This window comes from Lissotriton helveticus, chromosome 9 (genome assembly GCF_964261635.1).
Source record: "Lissotriton helveticus chromosome 9, aLisHel1.1, whole genome shotgun sequence".
Lineage (NCBI taxonomy): Eukaryota > Metazoa > Chordata > Amphibia > Caudata > Salamandridae > Lissotriton > Lissotriton helveticus.
The window spans coordinates 613,279,863-613,294,209 of record NC_136070.1 but is presented as its reverse complement, the minus strand read 5'-3'; the positions used below and the strand labels follow the sequence as shown (position 1 = coordinate 613,294,209).

The 14,347-nt window shown below is 42.5% G+C and overlaps 1 protein-coding gene across 1 annotated transcript in view; it reads left to right on the top strand.

Annotated features, from left to right (window-relative positions):
* The first annotated feature begins 2,288 nt into the window (after positions 1-2,288).
* The window catches only part of LOC144781680 (uncharacterized), a 253,397-nt gene continuing 241,338 nt past the window's right edge, over positions 2,289-14,347 (top strand). The window contains exon 1 of the mRNA XM_078660653.1: positions 2,289-2,730. Within this exon, the coding sequence (XP_078516779.1) occupies positions 2,445-2,730 (286 nt within the window). The 5' untranslated portion in view covers positions 2,289-2,444. The remainder of the gene's footprint in view (positions 2,731-14,347) is intronic.

The following is a 14,347-nucleotide window of genomic DNA, read 5'->3' as shown; positions in this document are numbered from 1 at the left end:
CAGCGACAGGAGCCCCTTTTTGAAGTATTTCTGCTCCCTGTTTTTTTTTCCTATGCTGGAAAACCTTTGCGGCGCAAGGTAATCATTCTGCAGCATCAATTTTTCAAGGCTCGTAACTTTTAAACACATGTACATCGACTTTAAAGGACAGCTGCCGACCGAAAACTTTTCAGCGGGGAAAGCTACTGTTTACCGTAACCCCCACAGACCGGAGCCACAACTGTGAGTAAACATAACTATTTGGAAAGAAACGTAGTTTTTTACTTGCATTTGGCATCTCCGTTGGATGGTGCATCTTTTGAACACTACGAAATGCGCACCCGCTGCGGCATCGTTTAATCGTGTGTCTTAGCAACACACCAAAGACTCCATTTCGCACTCCATGATCCCGCGACAGTGAGCAACTCTCCGGCGGACTAACGCAGTGCATGTTGGGTATTGCCTTTTCACCTGACTGACGTCTGACGTCAGCAACGTGCCGCCATTTTGTTCATTTTCCTCGTATTTCTTCACAGAAATTTCAACCACGGAGCGTTTGTACACAACAAGATAACTAATTCGTCGAAAACACCAGAAAATTAATTTTCACAGAAATCGACTACCATTACACTACCAACAAGGTAATAAATAAAAAAATAAATAATAAAAAAAAAAAAAAATTTTTTCCTCTCTCTCTTTTGTGGTAACTACAATGTCCAATATTGCTGCTCCGCCTCATTTTTTTACAAACTGCTGGCGAACCGAGTATTGAATGGGATTTATGGTACCCAATGTTCTTAGCCTATGTTGATGTACTAGAAAAAGATGGGTGTTCAGCAAAACGCAAGCTAGCTCTCCTTAGACACTGTCTTGGAGGAGCAGGAATCAAAGAATTTGATAACCTTCCACCCATTGAAGGTGCTGGAGACATTGATGTTTTTGAAAAGGCCTCTAGACAAATGAAAGTCCGTTTTGGCAGAAAAATAAATACAGTCATGGAACGTTTTAAGTTTTATTCCCGCGTCCAGAAACTAGATGAATCTATTGAAGACTATGTATCTGCTTTACGTTCATTAGCTTGTTCTTGCGCATTTGAAACTATTTCTTACGAACAAGTTCTACGAGATCAAATAATGATGCGCACAAAAAGTAAGAAAATTCAGGAGAGACTTTGGCTGGGCACAGAATCTTCCCTAAGTGCTGTCATTAACATTGCGAAGGGAATTGAGCAATCAGAACTGTTTGTTTCTGAAATTAGGGGCCAGACACCTAAATCACAAATCCCTGAAACTGAAGTGGCATTAGTAAAAGGTCAATCCGCTTCATCTGGTCCTAATAAATTTCCTTCCAAGAAAGACAATGAAATTTTTTTTCCAGATAATAAGAATGTTACAGATAATAAGTTTTCTTACAGGAGAAATGTATCTTGTTATAGATGTGGCAGTTCAAACCATTTAGGGAATTACCGGGGATGTCCAGCATGGGACAGAGTATGTGTCAAGTGTAAGAGAAAAGGTCATTTTGCTAATGTGTGTCGTTCTTCCCAAAGGGTTAACTACATTTCTCAAGAAGAAGAAGAAGTTTTGCAGAGTTTCAATTGTATTTTGTCTGTAGATGAATCGGAACAAAAAGAATTTCCCTCTTATACTATTTTAATTGATAATCGACCCATTCTTTTAATGATGGATTCATGTTCATGGTATTCCATTATTGGTTTGAGTCTTTTCAAAAGTTTTTGGGGTGATAGAAAATTATCATATCCTGACATTTCTCCAGGTGGCTATTCTGGGCAAAAAATAAATATTGAAGGTTTCTTTTGGGCTGATATTCAAGTAGAAGATAGGTACACCAAAGGGAAAGTATACGTAGCTACCAAAGGTGTCGCTATCCTAGGGTGGCCACATCAGGGGCTATTGGGGATCAAACTCGACCCCAATGCCGATCCTCCAGTGTATTTGGGTGATCCATCCATATTAAGCATTAGTGATTTAGGTGATAATGCTCTTTTTGTAGAGAACACTAAAAAAAAAATTCCTGAAGTTTTTAGAGATACACTAGGAAAATTTACAGATTTCAAAGATGTATAAGCTGTCCTATCTCTGCAATAAATCTACTTGAACCTACTTCACGCGTGAACTCCTTGAACTAAACTACAACAAGAACCAGTTGCGATACATAAGGATTTAGGATTAGATGCGTTACTTAAAAGATACAAACAGAAAAAAATTGCAAATGCACAAGTTGTAAAGTCACGTGCAGGAGGGGGGCGAGGAGTCGGGGATTATCGGAGCCCGTCCTTCGACGCTTCCAAACAGAGCGGCGGAGAGCCTGCGCCGCGGCTGAGCCGGGCTCTGACTGGAAGGGCTCCCCGTCTCCATGGACCGGCGGTTGGCCCTGCAGCCTCCCCAGAGCTGGGCGCCCGTCCGACCCCGCGCCTGGCGCGAGAGCCGCAAAGCCCAGTAACCATGGCAACTGCCGTCGCTGCGGACCGGCCTCGCGCCGGGCGCGCGGGGCAGCAGACGTGTTTACATGGCAGCGGCCACTATGCAGCAGAGCCCGGCAGCATGAAGAGCGAGGCGGGGGGCTGCGGCGGCGGCGGCGAAGACGACGACGAATTCGGTACCTTCGTGGCGGCGGGGGACCGCGTCGAGTGGGAGGAATTCGGGGTCTGTCAGAGACGGGAGCAGGCCGGGGAGACTGGCAGCCTGAGGCCAGGCAAGGGTCCCTTGAACAGCACCCCCTCTCCCTCAGGTGAGTAATGCTGCGTATTATAGGGAGCAAAATGGAGAGACTACACGTTCCGCATGGTAACGTGGCGTAGCAGGGTTACCATGGGCCCTAATACAGGGAAGGAAAATGCCTTCCTTCTACCTTTACTTGGTTGGGTATTAACAAAGAAACACCCATTACGAATTAACCACCCTGTCTATTTTTTCTCGGAACCTTCCCCCTGCTTGGTTGGCATGCGTATGTGGTGCATGCCACTACCCCTGTTAGGTACTCCGCTTGCTCGTGAATGACCCTGGTTGTACCTCCTGCTTTGTAGGTCAGCACACAGCATGTAGGCCTTTGTGTGCATTACACGATCCTTTCTCTCTCTTTGCCTAGAATCTGGAGTGAAACCATCCTTCTACGGAAGAAAGCACAGGGAGGCACGTGTGGGGTGCGCATGTTATCATAAGTACAGTAGGTGTAGTGTCACCGGAGCCCAGATGTGCGACGGGCCCACTGAATTCTTAACTACGCCGTTATGCCCTTGGGTTGAGCACATTTTAAAAGGGAGCAAGCTAAAATAACATATACACGAGTTTGAGAATGCTCTCCCTAATTCAGGAGTGTTGGCATGTTTGCATGCATTTTCCATTTTATTTGCGTTTTGCGGCAATCCATTCCAAGTGGAGCTGGGGACACCGTTGTGGTGGATCTTGACTGTGAGGTCAGTGAGTGAGTCATCTATACATCGAATACTGCAGATCAAACTGCTTCTTGGCCAGTCTGCCAGGACAGCTTCTTCTTTCCCTTCTTTAAGCCCCCCCCCCAAACTCCATTTATGGCTCGACTGACGTGAATGCTAAATTACCATAAATGAGTAGGCATATTGAATGTTGATGAAACGCACAACAATAGCTTGCCTACCCTGTATGCCCTGAAATACCATGTCTTTTTTGCCAATATAGTTGCCCTCATTTTAAGGACCGCTGAAAAGGTTATTTGGGAGGGCCCTCTCGTATTTGGAGCAGGTCATCTGCAGGTCTTTGACATGGAATCTTAGCCGCCACTAGCGTTATTGCTCCAGTTATTTACAGTGCTTCAAAGCTGCACAACTTTGGCAATGAGGCATATTTTACGTATATTGTTATTATCATTATTTGTAATAGTAGTAGTAGCAATAGTGTTGTAGATCGGTTTTCATTCGGTACTAACTGTCAGTGTCTCCAATGCTAGACTCGTGTTTTTAGGTCAGACCTAGTGACAGCTTCAAGTGTTGGAGAGGCAGCATGGTATCCAAAAGTGCATGAATAAAAAAATACATACTTATACACATAGATTCAGGGACGTTGAGTTAATCATTTTTATCCAGTGCTCTGGTAAAGTGTCATTCACATTTTGTATCTGCCCATCATAGCATGCAGGGTTGAGCAGTGGGTAAAGTCCATGTCAGTCAATGGCTCGCTTCTACTGTGTGTGTTTTGGGACTTTGTCTGATCTAAAAAAGAAGTGCACTTCAGTACCAGGGCTGGTGGGCCAATAGTTTTACTTTGCCAATGCATTTTCCCCCATTGGTTATCATCATTTCTTTTGTCATATGTTCGTGTTTAAACTGTGTCTTTGGGTTTTAGTACTTTAAAATCACATAACTTTTCTTAGTAAAATCATGTTTTGCTGTGGCGTGCATTGAAACTATAAACTGTTTCTGTGAATTTTCTAAATGCGTCTTGCTGCTAAGAAGAACCTGCATTGTTCTGTTAACACTATATGCTATGTTATTTTTTTAAATGCAATATTTATTTGCAAGCTTACGGCCATCACCTTTAGGCAATATGCCTATTTTTCTTTTTAATTTCTGTGTCATGTACTTGCAATGAAAAGTAAAAACATATAAGCAATGTACAAGCTTGCCAAAGCCAGACCTGTTGTATTTGCGCATGTTTGCTCCTTTTTGTGGTATCGTTTTAAAAACGGTGCCGACGTTAAACCAGGCAGAGCGCAGAAAATATTCTATTCATGTAGTTAGGCTGGCCAGTAGCTTTCCAAACAATGCGTTAGTGAGATTCAAACCGGTTCTAAGATGGATCATGGGAGGGGATTAAGAAGAATGGTCTTATGGCAAATGCATGTATTTCTGTATTGCTTGTTTGTTACTTGTGCCAGCTGTCGACGTTCACCCGCTGTACAGCGTAACAGGGTCACGGTGCACATCATGAAAGGTTACAAGTGTAATACGGCGCAGAGTGTACTTATCAAGTAGGGCACACTGTGAACTGATTGGCCTAAAAGTTATTCAGCCTTAGGTGAACCTGTTTCTCTGGACACTTGCTACTCCGGGCTCAACGCTTCTCACTGGGTCGCTGCACTGGGACCGGCGCTCCAGCTCCGACGCCGCACTACAACCCCCAGCAGCCCACTCGCGGCGAGTACGGCGCTGACGCGCCAAGCACGCGCCAGGAGGCGCATAAAGGGGCGGTTGGAGCTTCGTCCCGCGGGACGTGCCGGGAGAAGCCGGGACATGGGCGGGCCATCTAAGGCCGTCAGAGGTCGAAGGAGGCCGGGCTGGGCCACCCCCCTTGGTTTCTTTTTACCCAACTGTGATCAAATCACATATGGTGAGAGTCCTCGTTGCTACTAGTTGAAAGGCAATTGTGTTATAAACCCACTTGTTGATTAAACTCCCTGTTGATTTATATCGGTTATAAACTATTTCCGAGCCATTGACTTGTGTTCTCGTGGGAGTTAATTCGTGTGTATCCAAGACCAATTCAAGTCTAATTTATTGGGGCATTGGGTTTATTACCTAAGTAACTATGAGTAAACGGAAGGGGGCGGCTGGTACGCTTAACGATTACATTATAAGAGCTGAAACAGTATTATGTCATGAAATCTAATTGGCCCAGAGAAGGCTATCACTTGATCCATCTAACCTTCCAACCTACAAGCAGCCCAGTATACCTTTGCCGGCCACAACTTTGCTTACGAATGAGGGGAGCTACGCTCAAACTTCTGCATTTAATTTGGATAACCCTGATCGAGAGCTAAGACAGTCTAAGGAAGGTCCCTTGATTACTAATGAACTGGGGGTAACTGGGATATCTACAAGATTGCGAACCCAGAAGACATTAGCAATAACAAAAGATCCAATTAAGAATCTGCCAAGGGAGAAACGAACTGTTGATAAAAAAGGGACGTCTGGTGTAAGCAAAGGAATTGGTAATGTACTAGAACAAGAAGGGATGCTGTCAAGAACAATTGGGGTACAAACTGACGCTGACTTGTTTATAAATGAGGGTAATCAGAAAGAAAGGGTGGGAGGAGAAGATCATACAGTTGTGGACATCTTCAAAAAAGCCTTAGATGCAATACAGATTGAAATACATGAAAGTATGGATAGTAAAATGGAGATTTTTGATAGCAAGATCAATAGGCTAAATTCTTCCATTGCTCAGTTGGACACCATGAATAAAGATGGTAGTAAAACAATTGAAGAAGGGGCTTGTTTAGTAACAGAACTGAGGTCATTATGTAAAGCAACGGAGAAAATTGGTAATGAAGAACAAACCCCGAATCAATTAAACCAACCTAGACAAGACTTAGGACATATTGTTAAGCAAGGGAGTAGTCTAGAGGGATTGGGGGTGCGTGTGCCCTATAGTAAAATTGTTGCTCGATTTGAAAATGGAACTAATAATCTGGGAAAGAATAATGATGGGTCAACAATATATAGTCCAAAGGAAACTGATTTGATCCCCAATCCAGATGTATTGAATTTGCCCCCAGCAACATGTCCCTATGTTTTAGTATAAGGAGGCGTGCCAGTCCTGAAAAGGTATCAGAAGGAATCCTGGCATAACCTTAGGAATAAAGTGGTAGACTGGCTATGTAAGTATAAGAAGTTTGACATTTTGACATTCACAAGGTGAATGAAATTTTGATGGTGCGCAGGGTAGGATGGGTGGGGACTTCACCAAAGGACATACAAGGAGATTGTATTGTCATAAATTTTAGGTGCCCGCGCACTGTGCATAAGTTATTGAAGGCACAAGAGGAGATGTTACCCCAGAGTCCTAGAATCTCTGCCCTACCGTTGGGTTACTTTTACAAACCAATCACGTTAAACCAGAATTCTGCATTTTTTTAATTCCCGAAACTCCCAATAGATTCCGAGAATTAACTTCTTTGGAAGAGGTAGATTGACTGCAATCGACAAGTGAAATGGTAAAGGAAACTAATGCAGTATCTATAGTAAATGAATTGGTGGGGAAAATAATAAACAAATTAATAATAATCATTGTAAAGAGAAGTCAGTAAGGGATGAGAAATGTGCATGTGAAATCATATCTCTTGTATCAAAAATAATAGAACCTAGTGAGAGTACGTCGTCCATGGGAGATAGTTGTGTAGAGAATGTGCTAAGAGGTGGGTGCTTGAGGACTATTCGCTTAAATCATATTGCAGGATTAAAATTGATATCATGGAACATAGCAGGTTTAAACAGGAATGTTAGTGACCCAGAATGGAACGATTACATCCAAAAGAGTGAAATTTGTATTTTGCAGGAGACCTGGGCCATAAAAACACCACATAGGGTTGGGTTTAAAACTTTTTATACAGCTGCAGTTCCATCTGTGAGAGGAAGGCCCTCAGGGGGCCTGGTAATATGGGTCAAAGTGACCCTTAACATTTGTGTTACCCAAATAGCTATTGATTCATTAGCTATTCTAGGAATTAGAATAGTAACAGAAGTCAGAAGGACCGTACACTTATATAATATCTACAATAGACCATGTCCAGCCCATATAGAGTCTCCAATAATAGAAAAAATGGATTTAATCCTAAATGCTCTAGATGCAAATATAAGTATTATAATATGTGGTGATTTTAATTGTAATTACAAACCTATTATAGGGCTTGGAGAAATCTTATATGAGGAAGATAGTGCCAACAAGATCCCTATAGTGAATGATAGTAAAATGGTTCCATGTACTAAGTTAGCGCTGCAAATTACGAGAGTTATGGTAGGGCACGGCCTGAGAGCATGTAATGGACACTTATCGTCCGATGCACAACGGGCACCAACTTTTCTTAGAAACAAATGCCAGAGTAAAATTGATTATATAATTCTATCCACTGATATTTGGTCGTATGCTATGGACTTTGAGATCAGACCAAGAATAGAAAGTGATCATCGTCCGCTTGAGCTCCTGCTTGAGAGTAGGTTATTGCATAGCCCAACTGAGACTGAAAGTATGACTCAGAATAGTGTGGATAATATCATAATTAGTAATAATCGGCGTTCAGTCAAATGGGCACATATGTTGGAGCATGATGAATTATTGGCAAACGTTTATAGTATTTTTGCGGAAACCTTTGGTTCATATGAGATTGTATTAGACGAAGGTAATACATTCCTAGACCTGCCCAAGGTTTTTTTTTAAAGAACGTATACTATTGGTAACAAAAAAACCGAAAAAGATTGGTACAAATGGAAATCCCCAGATATTAAGGGGAACCTTGGTATAACAAGGAATGTCGCACTGCAAAGGCTGAATTAGTTAATGCGATTAAAAATAAAAATATGCTGGAAGTTAAGGAGGCAAGGTTAAAATATAAGAAATCTCAAGGGAAGGCAGAAGCCGCATGGGATGAAGAGGTTTGGTCTATTATGGTAGCCGCTGCAAAGAATGGTGACCAAATGTTATTTTGGAAAACAGTGGCTAAAGGAAATAAGAGAGAAAAGGGATCCAGGGAGTTTTTTTTAGATAATGCGACATGGATAGAGCATTTTTCTAAATTGTATGGAACTCCCGATAATGTCCAGTTTCCCCTGGAGGAGGAACTATTGCCAATTTCAATTGGTGACTAATTAGATTTTGATTTACAGGAAACTGTGTCGGCTATCAATTCAGTTGAAAATGGGAAGGCCCTCGGTTTAGATAAAATTACCGGTGATCTTTACAAACACGAAATAAATGTTTGGCCCCCCTATATCAACTGTATATGTAATGTTATAGTGGCTGGGGCAGAATACCGTAGACATGGAGGGGGGCAGAAATCATCACAATTTTTAAAAAGGGTGATAGAATCGATCGTGCGAACTATCGCCCAATTAGTTTAATGGATATCTTACAAAAGATATATGCAAGGCATATTTTAAATTGTGTAAACATTTGGATGGAGGAAAAAGCAGTACTATCAACGTATCAAGCAGGGTTTAGGGCCAAAATAAGTACTAATGATCAGGTTCTCAGATTTTTCTGCTTGTGTTGGAAATATGTGAATATAAGGAAGGGCCATTTATATATAGCCTTTGTGGACCTTCGGGCTGCTTTTGACTTGATCCCGCGAAAATTGTTATGGGGTCACTTAACCGCCAAGGGCTACCTCCTAACCTCTTAGAGCAGATTATGAAGCTGCATGAAAACAACTATGCTAAAGTTAGGTGGGGCCCTGGAGGTGAGTTAACAAGCCAAATCCCTATTAAGAGAGGGGTCCGTCAAGGTTGTGTGTTGGCACCTACTTTGTTTTCATTGTTTGTTAATGATTTTCCTTCTTTTTTAGAAGGCTGTAACAATTATGCTCCGAAATTGGGGGGCGAAAGGGTCCCAGCCCTCCTTTTTGCTGACGACACCATACTTATATCGCAAACACCCAAGGGTCTACAATGTCTTTTAAATACATTCCAAACTTACTGCAGCAAAAAGGGCCGGAAATCAACACTAACAAAACAAAGTATATGGTTATAAACCCACATAAAACTTTTAGGGAACAAATGTTTTTAAGTGGCCAATAATTGGAACATGTTCAGAATTTTATCTATCTAGGTGTTTCATTAGATGCTAGTCTTTCGTGGAGAACACAGATAGAAAAAAGTAAAATAACTTTAACTCAAAACATGTTACTAATTATGAAAAGAGATGGTAATAGCTATAGTAAAGCGGTCTTACCAGCTCTAGAAGTTTTTAAGTTTAAAGCACAATCTGCAGCACTATATGGAGCTGAGCTATGGGGACCCATGTGCGACAAAGTTTTTAATGTTAGTGAAAATACATTTTATAGAGCTTTGATAAGGGTTCCTGTCCGGACACCACTAACACCACTCATTTTAGACCTAAACATGAAACGCACTGACCATTATGCGGTTTTGAAACCACTAGTGCTCTGGGTTAGACTTTGGACAACCCCTGAGTTGTTGGATTACAAAAATGGTCTAAAGGAAATAATGGATTTGGATAGTTGTAATTGTATTGCTTGGTTCAAACATGTTAGAACCTGGTTAATCAAGATTGGTCTGGCGCATTTCTGGGATGATCCAGTATTATTAACTAAAACTTCAAGAAAGGTATTACAATCATCATACTGGGCATTTATGGAACATAGCTTGCTAAATAAAAAAGTGATAGGATCCTTGACAACCAAATTCCTCATGTTTAAAAATAGTGCTTGTTATGAAAAATTCTTAGATGAGGTATACCCTCCACTTGCTAAAACACTATATATGAAGTACAGATATGATATTTTGATGATAAACTCAAGGGTAGCAAGGTGGTCTAACGATAGGGATGATTCATGCACTTTATGCTCAGGTGAGAGCAAGGAGGATGATTTGCACATTTTGTTCTTTTGTCCGGCGTATGCCGCTCCCAGAATAAGATGGATCAGACCACTCTGTTTAAATATAGGTGTAAGAACGTATAAAGAGGCAGGAAGAATTTTGAAAACTGATACTACCCAAGTCATTATTTTTGGTGTTAGTAGGTTTCTGTTAGCCACAAATTTTATAAGAGCTAAATTTGGCCCGAAATTTTAGATTCCTCCAGGATGTTATATGCTTATTATTTATTTATTACATGCCTTTTTAAATGTTTTAAATTATTTAATTAAGGGTTTTTAATGAGATGATATTCCCTCCCATGAATGCCTTCATGTAACTGCACTTTATCTTTTTGTCTGATATGTCATAATTGGCAATAATGTCATCCACGTTTTGATTGTTATGTTTATGTATGTATTTTTTATGCATCTTTTATGGTACATATGTATCGAAATAAAGATTATGAAGTGAAGTATTCAGCCCTAGGGGCTTGTAGGGGCGTGCAACGGCAGGGGCAGACTTCCCAAGTATGCAAAAATGACACAACATCTACAACATTTTCATCCCGTGTCCGACTCTATTGTCTCTTGGCCAAGGTTCATGTGCAGCAGGGTTTAAGCTTTTTATGGCGGTGTGGGAAGGGAGTGCACAAGATAATTGTGGATGATTCTCTATTGTTCCCTTTAACATAGTGGCTGGCAAGGGAGGGGGGGATGTTATGTTATTTCATTTCACTGATGACAGAATGTACTGCTCATTATGTAGGCACTTTTTGTTTCCCAAGATACACGTAAGTTGCAATGTGTACCCTGTTTGTCTCTGAAAACTCAATAAAATCTGTTGAAAAAAAAAATAGTGGCTGGCAAAAAACCTCTAAGAAATACCAGCCGAGTGTTTTTTGAAAGAGGGAGAAAGTCTTCCAATGCTTGGGAGAATGACCGTGATATTATATTATCTAACAGGTCATGGTTTGTGTTCTTCACTTCTGATTGATGAAATGCCATGATAAAATGTAAGAAAGATTGAAAAGTGAACCTCCTTCCAAATCTATTCCTTCTGGTGGCCATCGCCTTCACCGCAGTATTCTTTGTCATATGGTAAAATCGTTGCAGTACTGACCATCGACATCAACGCTATCATGGTACAAGAATATCAAGGGACAAAATATTGAAGGCTAAGTGGATAAAGGGAAGTAGATTTACTTTTCCTAGCTTCACATCTACATACCGTGAAGGTTTTTTTTTGATAATCAACTTTATTCTCATTTGAGATGACAAAACAAACATAGACAGCATAAAAAGCACATTGTAGCAAGCCCATCTACGGCAAACAACAGGAGACCTGGCCTAATTATAAGACCCTCGGACAAACCAGCATGTGCAAACACAATATAGCGATATGGGAGAAAAATAAGCACCAAACTAAAGCCAATAGATGGAGCCATTTGCCCAAAACCTTTTCAAAATTTTCAGGACATCCCCGGGCCTCGAAGAGGGGTTCCTCCTGGGCCATGCACCAGTCCACTCCCCGCCGCCACCCACGTATGGTATGGGGTGTGGCTCGTGTCCAAGCTGCGGCAATATCTCGCTTGGCCACTACCACCGCAGTGCCCAAGAAGCATTTATCGGCTCTAGAGCCTCCCGGCCATCAAATACTCCCAGGAGAAGGCGTAAAGGGTCATGAGGGACCTGCCATCCCAGAGGCTGCGTGAGCTCTAATTCCATACCCGACCAGAATGGAGCGAGTCCAGGTCACAGCCAGACCATGTGGTTAAAATCGGCCAGGACATGGCCACATCATGAACAATCAGGGGAGGGGCATAATCCTGCTCTATGAAAGCACACGGGGTGAGATATGTCATTTGAAGGTAATAAAGTTGGATGAGAAGTAGCTTAGAGGAGGTCGTCAGGATCTTGGAAGCCATAAGGGTGCATCGCCAGTCGGCTTCCTCCAGGGGGCCCAATCAGCCCTCCCAGCGGGTTCGCAGCGAGTCTAAGGAAGTAGGGCCATTGTTCACAAGGAAGCGGTAAATCCGCGACTCCCCCCCTCTACCCAGGTCCCCCATCATGACTTGGGCTTGTAGGGGACTAAACTCAGGGAGTGAGGTGCCTGGTGAAAGATGTGTAGTGAGGGCGTGACGGAGCTGCAGCTATTTGTAGAATTGAGTGGCGTGAAGGGAGTGGCATCGCTGCAGGTCGGAGAAGGCCCTGACGTGATTTTCCACCCAAATGTCCCCAAGGAGTGAAATCCCGACCCGGTCCCGTTGCCGAAAACCCTGAATGGCCGATGCCTCGCGCAGCCATGTGCCGTACCATAAAGACTTATGTTGGGTGAGCTTCTTATCCCATCTCGTATAGAGCAGAGCGCCAAGCCGTTAGGACCGGACTAGTGATGGGTGTAATAGTTTGCGGGAATGGGTGTGCCATACAAGAAGGCTTGGATCTGTGGGAATTCCATAGTTATAAGCTTGGTGTGATAAGCCAGGTCAGACGAGCCTCCAGCGAACCAGTCGTGGACGATAATGAGTCTAGTGGCCAAGTAGTTGAGGTGAAGGTTGGTCACACCCATGCCACCGTCATAGGGAGGTATCTGGCAGCGAGCCAGAGCCATATGTGGCCTTCCACCCCCCCAGCCCCCATAAAAATCTGGGAAGTACCCCATCAAACTCACGGAACCAACCACCCGGGAGGTGAAAGGTGATATTTTGAAGGATATATAAAAAACGGGGAAGGATCATCATTTTAAAAAGTGCCCCTCTTCCAAGGGGATTGAGTAAGAGCGATTGCCAGCGCTTAAGATCGGCTTTGGCTTTCGTGACCAGGGGCGCCAGGTTAAGAGCCCATTCCAGCTCTGGAAGAAGGGCCAGCCAGATCCCAAGATATTTAAACGATTGCCTCTGTAGGGGGATGTTGGATTGCCAGTCGAAGCAGGCTCTAGACGGATGGAGGGGGATTAGAGTGCACTTCGACTTGTATAATCTGTTACGTTTCTGTAGGTGAAGTTTGACTTGATTGCTCTTTGTTTTGAGGCAGGTGCATTGCAGCTTTCTAATTTGCTGTTTTATCTCTTTTTAGTTCTGTATTTCTCCAAGATGCCTGTTTTCTTTTGTCCTGTTTTGTTGTTCTGAGTGGTATTAGGATATCAAAAAACTTCCTGGAGCCAATTGTATAGTTTTTTTAACAAAATGTATTGTGTCTAGATCTGTGTTAGATGTTTGTTTTGTTTCTAAGTATTCAAAGTATTCAAATCTGAGTTTGTTTCACGGTCAATAGGTGGATGTATGTAAGGTGGTTTTAGATGTGTTGCTATGTGGTGTTTTATGTTGGAAAGCTAGGAAATGAGGGTCTGACCATGTGACTGGAGTACTCTTTTGAAAGGTAACTATTTTTGAATTTGCAAAAATGACATTTAGGATGTGTGCAGCAATGTGTTTGGGTTTGTGGACGATCTGATGTAGGTTCAATGTGTCAAGGCCAGTGACGATTTTTTTTGATAGGCTTATTGGGAGTGTCAAACCAAATGTAGACATCACCAAGAATGAATAGGTTGGAGTATGGTGTTATCAGGCTTGAAACTGCCTCTATAAGGTTTCTGGGAATGTTGCATTGCTTGGTGGATGTCTCTAAAGGAGAAGAAAGTTAGAGAAGGATGTTGGTGTAGGGTTGCAGCTGGTAAAGAGGGCCTCACATTCTGGTATGGAACGTCGCCGGCTTTAGTGAAATGTATTGTTTGCTTGAATTTACAACAGCTAGTCCACCTCCTCTTTTCCCATACAACTTCATGTGATAGTTTGATAACCTAGAGGAATGGCTTCATGCAACACTGGAGCCATGTCATCTCCCAATCATGATTCAGTTATGAGGGGTAACTTAGGTTGTGTGCCAGTAGGTAGGTCATAGATGTGATGCTTGTTTTCAGAGATGTTGAAAATAAGGGGGGACACTACCAACCAGAATATAAGATCCTTAAGTATTGCCCGGCGGTGTCGCCTCTTGAACCCACAAAGAAGTTAAACTATTGAAGAGGCAGGCGCTGGAGACTGGAAGGCAGGAAACAAGGTTT